The 14,475-nt window shown below is 43.0% G+C and overlaps 1 protein-coding gene across 1 annotated transcript in view; it reads right to left on the bottom strand.

The window, feature by feature from the left end:
* The window catches only part of LOC111867757 (titin homolog), a gene marked incomplete at its 3' end in the record, with an annotated part of 71,076 nt that extends 60,697 nt beyond the window's left edge, over positions 1-10,379 (bottom strand). The window contains 2 exon segments of the mRNA XM_033752850.1: positions 5,724-6,945; positions 10,337-10,379. Coding sequence (XP_033608741.1) covers positions 5,724-6,945; positions 10,337-10,379 — 1,265 coding nt within the window.
* Positions 10,380-14,475: the final 4,096 nt, after the last annotated feature.

The following is a 14,475-nucleotide window of genomic DNA, read 5'->3' as shown; positions in this document are numbered from 1 at the left end:
GGTATTTATTAACTGGTTTCAGAGCGCTGCATGGAATGGGCTAATCCCCCGAAAGACACGGTTTCAAGAACTGAGTTCAGACCGAACTCAGATACTAAGTTTCTTGCCGAGGATCAGTACAGTGTTCCTCTGTGATGATGCTATTCAACCCACCTTTTACAATTAATCCACACGGGCCTGGACTCCCCTTGAATTACGTAATAGGCAATGGTAACTGTCAGAATTCGTCTTCATTCTTTAACGTATGAGGGCCCCGGCCTGTTCCCATTCAGAATTGATCTGAAGTTATAAATCTTACAGACAGTTAGTAGAACTCCCTGGACGGGGATCAGCCCGTCATAAGGCCGCTACTTACACAATACAACATAAGCAAAGAAAAAACTCAGACATCCATGTCTCGAGTTAAATTCGAACCCCCAGCATTGTAGTGTGTGTGTGTGGGGGGGGGGAAACATTTTTTTGCCTGTGACCGCGAGGCCACCGTGATCGGCGTGTGCCAAAAGTGCGCAAATAAACGGCACTAATTGTAATCCGATGCCATATTTATATTCAGTCGCTAACTTCATCAGCCTTTTAGATATTAAGGCTGCTGAGACCTGTTACGATATTACAACACAGGAGTCTTCCATCCTTTCAGAGGTCCTCACAAACTTATTTTTCATTTTGGCTGATGCCTTAGAATCCTTCTTGGAATGCTATCAGGATTCATCCTGTCACGTGTTCTTTCCAGCTCTTCTGTACTGTACTGTCAGTTCCGTTATTTGAGGAATTCTCACTTCTCTCTCGAAATTAGTTCCTTTTTACGATCCGGACACGAGTAGCCCACAGTTCTCATGAAACACAATTCTGCTGATATCCGCCTACCCCCACCAGCTCTTCCTACTGCTCATGATTCACTACCATAAAATATTGGCCCAGGAAAATGTCTTATAAATTCATATTCTTGTGTTACTATAAACGGATATTTGTCTAAAATCTTTCATATACTTGTACATTTTAATAAAGGGCCGTTACTTTATTTTTAAATAAAGAATAAAAAGCACAATAATTTTACTGTTAAAATATGTCAGTTCAGAGACATAACGTCCATTTTTTTGCGTTAATATAACGGAAAGAAATGTTCGTTTTATGTTTCGGACTTACCCCGCATTTCCCAGGAAAACTCTGCCTGAGATGAATGACTGCAAAATGTGTTTTGTTGTGAGCGTTGATTGATGTGATATGAATGCAGTCCTATTTCAGAGAGACAGAGGCGGACGAGTTCATACGTGGAGCATAAGAGAACACGAAATTTCTGTTAGCTGACGTCATGACCACGGTTACCGCGAATCGATTATCATATTTCTTTATCGCCTGCAAGTATTCTGCCGCAGACAAATACGTACATTTTGGAAAGCTCATATGTGGAATAATACAAGACGTCCTAAATGGATTACTGGGAGATGTATGGTTAAGAATTTATGGAGACTGTTTTCCTTAAAATATTTCCGGCTTAAAAACTATATGCCCTATAGCACGTTGCAATTTCAACGTGAAATTATTAGATACAAAGTTAGGCCGTGCCATAGCTCAGGCAGTTAGTCGCTGGCTTCCCACCGTGGTGGTCAGGGTTCGAGCCCGGGGTCTGGTCAAGAGGGATTTGTGGTGGACAAAGTGGCGCTGGGGCAGGTTTTCTCTGAGTACTTCGGTTTCCCCTGCTAATCTTCATTCCACCAATTGCTCCACAGTCACCCTCAACTATCATCTGGGGCTGGTACAATTGGCCAGAAATGGCCGCAGTTCAAGGGACTTAGTCCCACCCCACTAGCAATAAAAAAAATAGACATTATTTCGAACGATTTCAAACGCAACAAACGGGTGGAACCTTCGAAAGGAAACGTTTCGCATCTTTATCTGCAGTTTTCAAAGAGAAAATCTCCACTCGTCTACTCCCATACACGAGGAATTAAATCACGATTTTGCCGAATGTGAACAACACCAATAATGGAAATCTGTTTATGATAAAGACTGAGGTTTCAATGTCGACTGAAACATTGGTATCTCTCACTGTCGCCTGGCGGTGCGGCCCACAGTTACTAACAACATTTTGCAAGCCTTAGGGGCTTGTATACTTATATACGTATATGGATTAATAGATTCATGCTGTTTTCTGTGTGTAAGTAGCGGCCTTGCGATGGGCTGATCCTCCATCCAAGGAGTTCTACCGACTGTGTATAGGTTTAAGAAACTGAAAAAAAACAGTGAAGGCCCAAAGGGTTGTAGAACCATAAATAGTATATACACTGCGATATTGATAAAAAACCGTAACCCGGGCGAAGAACGAGTACTCTTTCTATATATAAAGATACAAAACCGCTTCTCTGTTCAGGTTGTGATCTCCTGAGTTAGGGCGCCATGTATTCTTGAAAGTGGTTGCCAACGTTTAGAGGAACCTGTTGTCTTCATGTTCAGTGTATAAGTGACGACAGTGGCAGTATATGCCGCCGAAACGCTGGCATCCACCCGGCAGACGGTGTTACAACCCAGGGGGTCTAAATTTAATTCTTCTCCGCCATGAAAACAAAATGCCATACATAACATGTACTCTTTTTGTTTCCATCTTAGCCAACGATACAAGATATCAGCTGAAACTCAACTGGATCTTAAAGCGTTAAGCCTCGTCACGTCTACCAGGATGTTGGTTGCCTAGAAACGTGACACATCTGTAAACACGAGACGTGTTTTTTGTGTAAACCGTGACACATCCCCTGAAATACCGTGATATCCATTTACCTTTGGAAGTCGAGATTCTGGAAGGGTCTGTGAACATGCTCACGTGTCTCGTGACACACTGGTGTTCTCCTTCGCGGAAATCGAACCGTTATGCCTCAGTAAGCGTGGAGACGATATTCATATGAGGTTGCCTTAGACCGCGCGGCCACTGTGACCGGCACTTCATTATGCTGCATGACGTGAACCAGGTATATACCGTTGCCGGTGTGTCAGGATTTATGCTTACGAGTGGTTCTCTATGTATCTGAAACGTCTCTCTCGCATTAAGGGAAGAAGGTAGCGTAATTGGTTGAGACACTAATGCTACAAGCCGGAAGGTCACCGGTTCGATTCCTGATGATGCCATAGGGTTTCTCAATTTACCTAATCCTTCCAGCAGCACTATGGCCCTGGGGTCGACTCAGCCTCTAACAGAAATGAGTACCAGAAATCTTATTGGAGGGTAAAGGGCAGCCGGCGCGTAAGTCTGACATCCTTACCTCCATCTGTGAGCCGATTGTCTAGAAACTGTGGGAGCCTCGACGTCTCACACGACCTGTTATAGGAACAGCTTTACTTTTACCTTACCTTATATAGTAGGGATGTGTGAGGACAGGCGGCTGAGGAAAGATATTTCGACCTACCAAGGAGAAAGTAACGAGAGGCTGGAGAAAATTTCGTAAGGAAGAGATAGGAGTAGATGGAAGAATAATAATATTATTGCAAGGATTTTCGCGGTTTTCCTCATTATCTTTAGACGAATGTCTGCACAGTATAATTTAAGGGAGGCTGCTACCTGTTGCCTATGTATCCTTTCAAGATAATCTACTCTTCTTATTCGATGCTACAGTTACGGGTAAAATCCCTATGCTTCATTAACCAAGAAGATGCAGTCTAGTCTACACTACGCTACACTAGTCTACACTGATCGGTTCGAATATCGGCCTGGATACCTTGAGCCTTTTCGTTGTTTTCCTCAGTCTCTTAATGAAATAACGGGGCGGTGTATTAAATAAGGCCACGAGCGATTCCTTCCACACCCCTTCCAATTCATTACTATCGCCCTACCATTCAGTGGTAGACGTAAGCTACGCCACTGACAGCATCGTGAAATAAACAACACACAAACCAGTTAACCTTGGTTCTATAGGAGTTGAGCTGTCAGTATATTCCCCTGCCGCTTTATACCCTGGGAAGGAGACTTCAGTATCCATTAGAAAGGAAGGTGGGTGAGCCCCAGAGTCAGTCTGAATGCTGTGGTTCTGCTGGAAATCGAACATCGATTCCCAAATCGCACATACTGCAGTGTAGTCAGTATCCTTTTACGGTATTAACATTTGAGGTGGCTGAAACAATATGTTAAGAACTCAGTAGTAGAAGGAAGAAATGAATCGGAATTCGAACCGAGTATATCACAGATGCGAATCAGCTCCGGTCCAGTCTTACTATGACACCAAATGTCGTGATAAAGTAACTGTTAGGGAGTCATCTGCAGGGAATTTTGTTATGCAGACACGGGAAATTTGTGGCACCGAAAAATAAGTTTTCTTGTTTCACACGAATATGATGCATCATGGGCATTATTAATGTGCGGCTGGAGGACGAGTCTGTTTAGTCTGCACATAGTTTTGGTGTCGAGAAACTCGTAGATACTATTTGGACTGCGAAATGAATAGCATGGATTACACAAGAACTTACTATGAACTCACTTTTCACGAAAATAATCTGGATACACCCACTAAGTAAAAAGGTAAAAGTTTCTATTTTCCTTAATTAATTAAGCACTACACTATGATTGGTGGAGTGGAGTTCTAGCTTCATCATTTTTTACCTCGGCACTAGATGAAGGTGAGTGGACAGCTTAACGCCCCGGCCGCTTAACACTCGCGGAATACCTCCGGCCCTATATCCATTGGATAGGAGACTGGGTGGGCCCAGTCGAACACTGGCGAAGAAACAATATGTTGCCTCTGCCGGGAATCGAATCCCAACCATCAAGCCGGTAGCCCGTCGCTTTACCGACTGTGCTATCCCGGCACTTTTCTATGATGTAACAAGTGGATTTTAATAATAAAATGACCTTTAGGGTTCACAGGGTTTTCCACGACACATGATGGAAGTCAGCAGTCGGCTTGACTTTCCGGTCACTCCATCCGCTCGGGGGAATGAACCGCCGATACCTGTGGACAGGAGACTGGGTGGGCCCTAAATGTATTCGCGTTGAGGTCATCATGCCCTTCAGGGAACCTAAACCCGGTTGTCCAGTCCTTATAACAACAATTAGTTTTGCGGTTTAATTTTCGACGCTGTTAATAGCTAGTCTACAAGACGTCGAATGGTAGGGCGACGGAGGAATTTGAAAGGATTTGGAAAGAAGAGGTTGTGGCCTAATCGAGTTTATCACGACTATCACGGCATTTACACACGAGGGGCTGAGGAAAACCATGAAAACCCTGAATTAAATTGGCCCGTCGACAAGTGATTCGAGCACTTCACCAACAGGAGCCAAGAGTCTTATCGCACCGCTACCCCGCACCCTGATGACGATGACGTTGTTGATGATAACACACGCTATGGGTAAGTGAGATACCGGGCCGCGCCATAGCTCAAGCGGTTAGTCGCTGGCTTCCCACCGCGGCGGCCCGGATTCGAGCCCGGGTCTGGTCAAGTGGCATTTGTGGTGGACAAAGTGGCGCTGGGGCAGGTTTTCTCCGAGTACTTCGGTTTCCCCTGCCAATCTTAATTCCACCAAATTCTCAATCATCATAATTACCCGGGGCGCGTACAATAGGCGAATCAGTGGCCGACGTGCCGAGGGGACCCAGCTGGACTCACCCCACTCCCCTGTACTTCTAGTTCGAGTCTTGCCTTAGTCTGGATCGTTCGTTTTATAGTGTAGGTTGCGTTTATTTTAATGCGTACATACATGGGCCGGCATATCTCTGAGGTTAATAGGGCTGTACTGTACTCACCCACATGTGCAGAGCTCGCAGATGCACTGCTCCTTGATGGGTCCCGAATACTTGTACTGCAAGTCCGCCCTGTTGGCTGTATCTTTACTGTCGGTACTGGTCACAGACTTCTTGCTCGACTTTGATGTAGTTTTGGTGCTGCTGGTGGCGTTGACAGCTGCTTTAGACCCTTGAACGTTTTCAGTGACGACAGTTGTTGAATGCTGCACTGTAGAGCCGCCCTGTTGAATTGATGAAGCAGAGTCTGCACTAATTAACTTCTGTTGGCTGAGGGACTCCACCGCTTCTGAAGACTGGCCACTGGACACACACTTTAGAGTTGACTCCAATGAACTTGATGTGGTGAGGCCCTGAGTAACACTGCTTGTTGCTGTTGCCATGGCAAGTTGATGCTGTTGACTACTATCAACCGATTCAGAATGGTGGCTGCTGATGGTTGCTAATGCGTCTTGTTGGCTGTGCTGTTTCAGATCGCTTGAAGATTGTTTAGTGTGAGATATTACAACTTCCGAAGTTGAGGAACTTGACACAGACTCGTATTTACTTCGTGACACCTGAGTTACTGAAGATGAGGACTCCTGCACGTAATTTTTAACATTTTCAGCGATAGCAAGCGATTCGTCCAGTTCTTGTTTCGACTGGATATTCTGAATATCCGAAGATGTTTTATTAACGAGCGACTTAGCAGTATTGCAACTGGATGAAGCAAGCTCCTTGTTAACTGTACTGGAAGATTTACTTACAGATTCTGAAGCTGCAGAGACTTCCTGTTTCGCCGATAACTTTTCTTGGTTGATTGCACTTGATTTTTCTGTCAGGGTTTGGGCAGTGGCAAGCGTGGAATGTTGACCGGTAGTTCCTTTTTGGTGTTGGCTTTCACTCGTTGTAACGAACTCGGTGGTTCCTCCTGTGACTACCGTTGACGAGCTACTGGACACCGATTCTATAACTTTACTACTGCTACTGGATTTAGTAACAGTAGTCGAACTGGTAGCAGATTCTGTAACAGCTGATGACACGGTACCATTGGCAACACCACCAGAGGACTCAGCAATAATCAACTTAGTCGAAGCATCTGATGGGTTTTTGATGTCACCGCAAGTCCCATTGGTGACCACGACAGATGTATTTGTGGCCGTTCCTTCATTCTCAATAAGCCGAGCGGATGTCTCACCGTTGGTTTGATTTTCCTTTACAGCCGACGAGGAAGAAGTCCTGGCTCCTGCGAAAGAAGATTGCATTCCCTTGGTAATGGCTGAAGTTGATGATTTTACCATAGTTGTGAACGCCTGTTTCTTGCTCGATTCCGACTTGTTGGCACTTGCCGTTGAGGTTTCCTTAACTTTAACACTTGTTTTTGTTTTACCTTTAGTGCCGCTAGAAGCTAATTCTTTTTTCGTTACCGTCATTTTGATTACGTGATTACGTTAATATCACTACGCAGAGTATGGTTACTGCAACAGTTGCTGAACTAATCGACTGCCCTCTTTCTATTCTCCTCACAGATCGGCATCTTCTGGTGAAGTGACGGTTCGGCCGAGCCACATACTAAGTCGCTCCTACATGCAATAGTGTTTCTGGTTAGCCAATCGCGGCTTAGAGCCTTGAAGGCTTCCTACGTGTGTACCACAACCGCGCGCGGGTCGAGTCGACAGTTGTAGGCAGTCCTTACCATTAATGCACTGTGCACATGACTCTTGAGGTCACTTTAGCAAGTCTGATTTGGACTGAGGTCACGATTGAGCTGCCTGTACGGTGCAAGAGGAGGCGCAGGAGAAACTTTTCCTCCTCTTGTGGGCAACGACTGAGTGTGGTGTGTGTGTGTGAAAGTTTTACCCATCTACTACGTCATTCAACGTCATTGTTATGTTGACGTTATTCTTACATATGTTCCAACTATTGTCTCCCGTAGTTCATTCCGTATGTCCTTTGAACTGCTGGGTGGATAGCCGTATAGTGCATCGAATTATACGTGTTTGACATATGTGTGGGCTTAGTCCATCAGAATGAATTCGTGGCGCCTCTATATGACAGGACTACAAAAGGTGTACCCTATATTGTTGTATATAAAATTCCCAACGGCTCTTTTGCGGTTTATTAAGCTTTTCTTCCGTCTGTTTTTTATAACTTATTAACGGTTTGTCATATGCGTGATAATGCCCGTTTGTGGCTACGAAGTGGGCTATATTGAAGTTCAGCACGGCTGAATATCTGAATATCCGGACAACTATCACTGCAAACCTCCCGTATCTAATTAAAACAATAAGTTCTGGAAAGAATTAATCGCCTACTATCGTTTTATACGACACAGACTTCATAGGAAACAAAACAATTTTTTTGGGGGGGGGGGGCACACCGACAGCCTGACAGTAAGGTGATCTTTTAAATGGGAAGCTCTCCCTGTAACAGGCCATGGAACCCCATAGGGCTGTGAGACGTTGAGGGTCCCACATTTCCTAGACAATCGGCTCACAGATGGCGGTAAGGTTGTCAGCCTTACGCTCCTGCCGCCCTTTACCCCCAGGAAGAGCCCTGGTACTCAATTCTGTTAGAGGCTGAGTCGACCCCAGGGTCATATAGCGGATAGAAGGTTTAGATCAAAAGTCCACCTCATCGGGACTCGAACCTGAGACCTTCCGGCTTGTAGCATAGTGCCTCAACCAACTACGCTACCGTGTGCCCCCTGGTGATCTCATAAGCTTCATATAAATTAAAGGAAATACACAAACAGATGTACAGACACATATAGACAGACAAGAAGGTGATCTCATAAGCCTCCATATATTTTTATATAAGAAAAGTAGACTAAAAATATCCAGTTCTTTAGTCACTGATACCTGGTCATACACAGAACTAGGTAGGCTCTGTTTCAGAGGCAAATGTCCTGGGGAAGTAACCAAATGGCACTGTAAAGGAAATTACTATATTGTAGGTTCGTGATTAATTTTCACACGTATCAGTGCTTGACATCTTTAGGCACTGCATGTAACTTCCTCAACAGGAAAGCGCCGTCACTTACGCAGACGTCTGCCTCTGCCTCTAAGACCATTTTCAGTCCCATAAATGTAATTCTTTCAGCCTAACTATGGCCCTGGGGTCTACTCAGCCCTACAGAAATGAGTACCAGGAATCTTTCTGAGGTGTAAAGATCGGCTGGCACGCAACGCTGAGAAACTCACTGACATCTGTGAACCGATTGTCTAGAAAATGTGGGAATCTCGATGTCTCCTTCACGGCCTGTTACACGGATAGCTTTACCTGTCTAATTATACTCCATCAATAGTAGAAGATATGCACGGCAAACTCCATTTTGAGTTTCGTCTCCAATAAATGGTCAGTGTGTGAACCACGTGACTGGCCACCGAGTCCCCGGATCACACGTATCTCAGTTTTTATCTTTGGGGTCACACGAGGTCGTCGCTATGCAGAATGAGAACGAAGAAAAGAAATTAACTTATCATCGTGTTTCAGTTATTGCACAAATCACAGAGCACAGACCTGAAGCTCTTTGTAGGACCACCGTCTCAATAAAAAATCGAACTACAAAATACTGGGTGATTCTAAAGTATTGCCGGTGTTTCCGTTTATAAGTCACGGTACCCCGACAATAATTCACAATTACTCTGTATATCGAAGTCAAAGGTACACAGTGTCAGCATTTATTGTCGAAGGAACGCAGACTGTTTTGCGATTTAACGAACTGCGTTGATAATGGAATGTGCAGTGTATTTAAAAAGGCAACAAATTATTAGTCTGAGCGTTTAGACCTACTGCGGATTTAAAAAGAGCTGTGAAGTAGGCGACTATAATTGTTGTTTCGGTCACTACTGAACTTGCAATATCCTCAACTTCGTGGCCGTCATGAGTGGAGCGTATATTGATGGAATGCTTTCTCGCTCAAAATTATTTAATTAAGAACTTCCCGAAGTCTGCACACTTTTCGCGGCACATTGTGTGTTATTTGGAGACTATTTCCACCGGAAAATATATTCTTTACAACCAAGAAGCTCTGGTATTATTCAGGACAGTATTTTATATTTTGACGTGATAATTTTGTTTAGTTCGCAAGATCAGTCCTACTTGAAATCTTTTAACATAAAAAATACAAGAATATTTGATTCCACTTAATTTCTGTGCATTAAGAGTTGTGTATTAAGAATATGGTGTGTATTTTTCGTACTATTGGTGAAAGATAACATTCTGTCATATATGCGGTAGCGTAGTTGCTACAAGTCGGAAGGTCGCGGGTTCAAGTCCTGATGAGGGCATTAGATTTTTTTCAGTTTACCTAATCCTTCCAGCCGCACTATGGCCCTGGGGTCGACTAAGCCTCTAACAGAAATGAGTACCAGAAATTAAATAATTTTCCTGGGGAGTAAGGCTGACAACCTTACGCCATCTTTGAGCCGATTGTCTTGATAATGTGGGACCCTCAACGTCTCAAACTTATGGGCCTTCACGACCTGTTACAGGGATAGCTTTACTTTTTTACATATATATACCCTTTTATGAGGGGCGGTTGTTGAAAGATTTGTTGCCCCGACTGGAAAGTTATTAAGCTACAGAATTAATTATGAAAATTTTACCAATTTCTAGAGTAAATATATACTTACGTGTAACGATGTTCCTCTTCGGTTTAAGCAGGAGCAGCACCATCTTAAGCAGCGTGACCAAGGTTAGGTACACATCATGGTATTATCATTCCGGGATATATTTGTCAAACACGACGCAGCGTCTGTAAGCTGTTCACGCATTGCAACCCTACAGTGACGAAATGATGTCATATTCACTGGAAGTTCATCAGGGAGCTCGTATAGAGTTGACTTGTACATCCTCGGGTTTTCTTCCATTCTGCTATTATTTCATTCATAATCTTCACCGTTTATGTTGTTTTTAAGTAGAAAAACTGTCACGTGATGAACGCAATACAGTTCTCCCCACTCAGACTCAGTCGGTTTGATCGCCATTGTTCTCCTTTCAAATGTCCAACTGTGACAACCCCAAGAGTAAACTTATACTATTTGTCGAGGATTTTTTTCTTTTGGAGTCTTTTTCTAGCCTTGCAGACATGCACCTCATCCGGCCTCTCTTAATACAGCCAAGTTTCCATGTGGTGTTTCACAAATATTTTCCCATTCTGTAAAAAAAGGAACTCATTGAACGGTACAGCTACACAAGTTATGGAATCTACACGTAATATAACGGTTAGGTGTGTTCGTTTCTTTTTGTTTCAATACGCAGAAAACGTAAGATATACAAGGGAAAATGCACTGGATCTTAGAAGCTTGTTTTTTATTTACATTTAAAGCTATTGTTTGGCGTATTATTGTCCGATTTTGTCTCTAATCAGAATTTTTTCGACAGGTGTTAGAGAACTTCCAGAACACAAGTGTTCAAGACATTAGGTTCAACGTTTCTTGACTTGTTACATGCGGATAGACGGGCAGACAGACATAGACAAAGACAGACATGGCGAAACCAAAAGAACATTTTCGCATAATTTCATTTCCAGCATGCCAGAGAATGTAAAACAAGCAAATACACTGCAATTTATGCCCGTTTTGAATTTGTATTAAAATAATAGGCGTGTTACTGGACGACCGAGGGGTTGGAGTTCGAGTCCCGGTAGAGTGAAGAATTGTCACTTCTCCGTATTTTCCAGATGGGCTCTGAGGCCTATCCAGCCTTCTGTGCAATGCGCACCGGGGGTAAAGCGGTCGGGGCGTGAATTTGACCACTCATCTCCAACTAATGCCAAGGTCAAGGAAACGGTGTATACAGCCACGCCTTCATGCCATAGTTCTTAATTAGTTAAGCACAGGGACAACTTTACTATCGCAACAGAAAATTCACCATCACGTCTCTTTCGAGAGCAACCCCGTGGAACAATTAGCATTGCTGTAAGGTGGAGGCTAGTTTGTTCACACAGTTTTTCATTGTTCCTGGACACAGTCAAATAACACATACGCCGGTTAATAATACAGGTTCTCGGCAATGGCAGCGGCCTTGAGAATCGTTCCGCAACTCGCCTCTTCCGGTGCCACCTCAACTTTGCACTGTAGCGGTTACCCCACCTCCTGCTGTCCCAGCTCTCTGTTACTCTGCATATTTGTATGCACTGAAGAAGAAACAGCTTACCGCAACAGGTCAATTCTAGGTACAGCACCGCAGCTCAAGGGACAGCAAAACAAATCTAAACAACTACATTCATTACAGAATGAGATCACGGTTCACTGGTTTAGTACACGTTCTTCGTTGTGGGAACTTAGTAGGGTCGAATATTGGTGAAAAAGAATGTCTATATTGATCAGCCCTCGTTTTCACTTTCACCCAAATCCTTAGGTTATTACCTAAAAACAGGCCTCGACAGTGAACTTTCAAACACAGCTTTTACGGTTACCCTAGAATTCTACAATATAACCTTCATTTCATGTATCCCGTTGTGTTATAAAATATAACTTTATTTTTCCGTCACAACACAACAACTAAGGAGTATCAAGGTCAATACCCAGCTATGCCTCACTACATGTTTCGGTCGTTTACGGCCATCATCAGGTGTATACAAATCAACAAACGTATATTATTGAACTGTAGTAAAATTAGATACAATAACAAAATAGTTAATTTTTTGTGTTAAAAATACAACGGTCATTTATATTTTCTACAATATAATCTAGACAGGTGAGAAAATATCGTTAAACAGAAGCTTGTTACCTGACATGTTACATAAATGTTCATCCCTTTATAATCATATTTTTATTTTATAACTGTATTTTCAGAGGTTATTCATGGCGTCATGTATATTTGAGGAATATCTCTTATAAATACGGCCATGTTTACGTGTACACGCATGGCAATCGTCTTAATAAGAACCAAATATAATGCAGAAACTGTGACTCACAACGCTGAGATATTGTCGCTTTCTTCAGTAAACAGAAGTGACGTTCAGGTGAGTGCTACAGCTTACTATGTCAGATATATTCACGCTGAGGTAGCGGAATCAGACCTCGCCACTGGATACGATCCTGAGCCAGTTCATACCATCTCTGATCCTTATAATCTGTTTCTTAAACGACAATGGTGGCCGCTTTCAAAGATTTTTTTTTTCAAGCAACGTACTGCATTCATTTCTTGGCTCCCGCATCCGAGCTACATGCTTAACTCGTAATATCCTACATTTCTCTATTTTAATAATATACTAGGCAATCTGTGTGCATAAATCATGATGTGATATCATGTGACATATTGAACTGTGCAGTGGCTTTTTCTCTCAGGTTACGATATCTCTTAGACATTTCGTTTTCCTGCAGACATAATTTATTGAAATGGACGATAAAACTTGCACTTTATAGTTGTATATTCCTTAAAGTTTAATGTACGTAGGCTATATAAAATCGCATTTTTCATAAGAAGTTCAAGATCATCAGAGCGACTCACTTCATGGCATCCGAATGTGATATAAACACTCAGGGACCAAGGCACGTTTAGTGGTTTTGAAATGGAATTACTTAAAAGAGAATGAAAAATCTTCTGAAGAGACTTCTCTTAGTGAGCAAATCATTTAATGTTGAATATATGCTCATGTAAGTGAGCCGGGATAGCGTAGTCGGTATAGCGACTGGTTACGGGCTGGAAGACTGAGAGGTCGGAGTTCGAGTCGCAACAGGGTCAAGAATTTTCTCTTCTCTACGTCGTCCATACCCAACCTCCTATACAATGGGTACCGGGAGCTCTTTCCCGAGGGTAAAGCAGCCGGGTTTTGAAGCTGACCACTCACCTTCAGCTGATGCCGAGGTCAAGAAAATACGGATCTATATATCCACTCCCCCATACGCCTTCATGGTGTAGTGTTTAATGAGTTAAGCACAGGTACAACTTTACGTGTATGATCATGTAAAGTACAATGACATTATTGGGACACCTTATTAGTTCTTTAGTTAAAATGTAACTTGTTGCATATAAATAAAAGTAATTACTAGGAATCTAGGAGGAAGAGAGTCTGACACGCTCACAGTGAAGATTCTCCTGGATATCAAGTACAGATTATAGCTTTTTACAAGCTGAAGTGTTTAAAAGACAATAGTTTCTCAATACTGGTAAAAAACAGCATATGAAAGGGACACGTTTTATAGTTTCCAAGGACGGCTTATGGCGTGTCGTTTATATACTACTACCAGAAGTTCTGGAAAAGGAGCCTGGGGCACTATTTACAGTTCCTGTGCTTGCATCTACTTACGATAGAATCCTAGGTTGATGTCTAAGTCCTATGATGTAAACGAATATTTGCAGCATTTTAATTCAATATCGGAATTTGGAAATAATTATACTTATGAAGGATTTGAGGTTCTCCCAGCGGTGGTTATAAAGAGCTCTATCTTCTGAGGTATAACACCGATAACGCCGTGTAGTCCGTTGAGAGTCAACGACGTTTCACGGAACACGTCACCCCCATCTTAAGAGTGGTAGGGTAAGCCAAGCAAGAAATCAGCATAAAGCAGGAGGCAATCAGAGCTCCGAAGATGGATGCGCCATATTCCTCCCAAACGTTGGTTGACTTTCAAAGGACTACACAGAAATAATTACCCTATACAAATTCATTCATTCTTGAATGGCTCTACAGCCCTTTGTTGGGCCCTGCCCTCTTCTTCGGTTTCGTATAATGTTTACACAGACGGTAGGACTCTTTGGCCGGGGGATCTGTACGCCGCAAGGACGCTACATACAAACAGGACGACACAAACACATAATAAAC

This window comes from Cryptotermes secundus, unplaced genomic scaffold, assembly GCF_002891405.2.
Source record: "Cryptotermes secundus unplaced genomic scaffold, Csec_1.0 scaffold580, whole genome shotgun sequence".
NCBI classification, from domain to species: domain Eukaryota; kingdom Metazoa; phylum Arthropoda; class Insecta; order Blattodea; family Kalotermitidae; genus Cryptotermes; species Cryptotermes secundus.
This window is presented reverse-complemented; position numbering and strand designations above follow the sequence as displayed.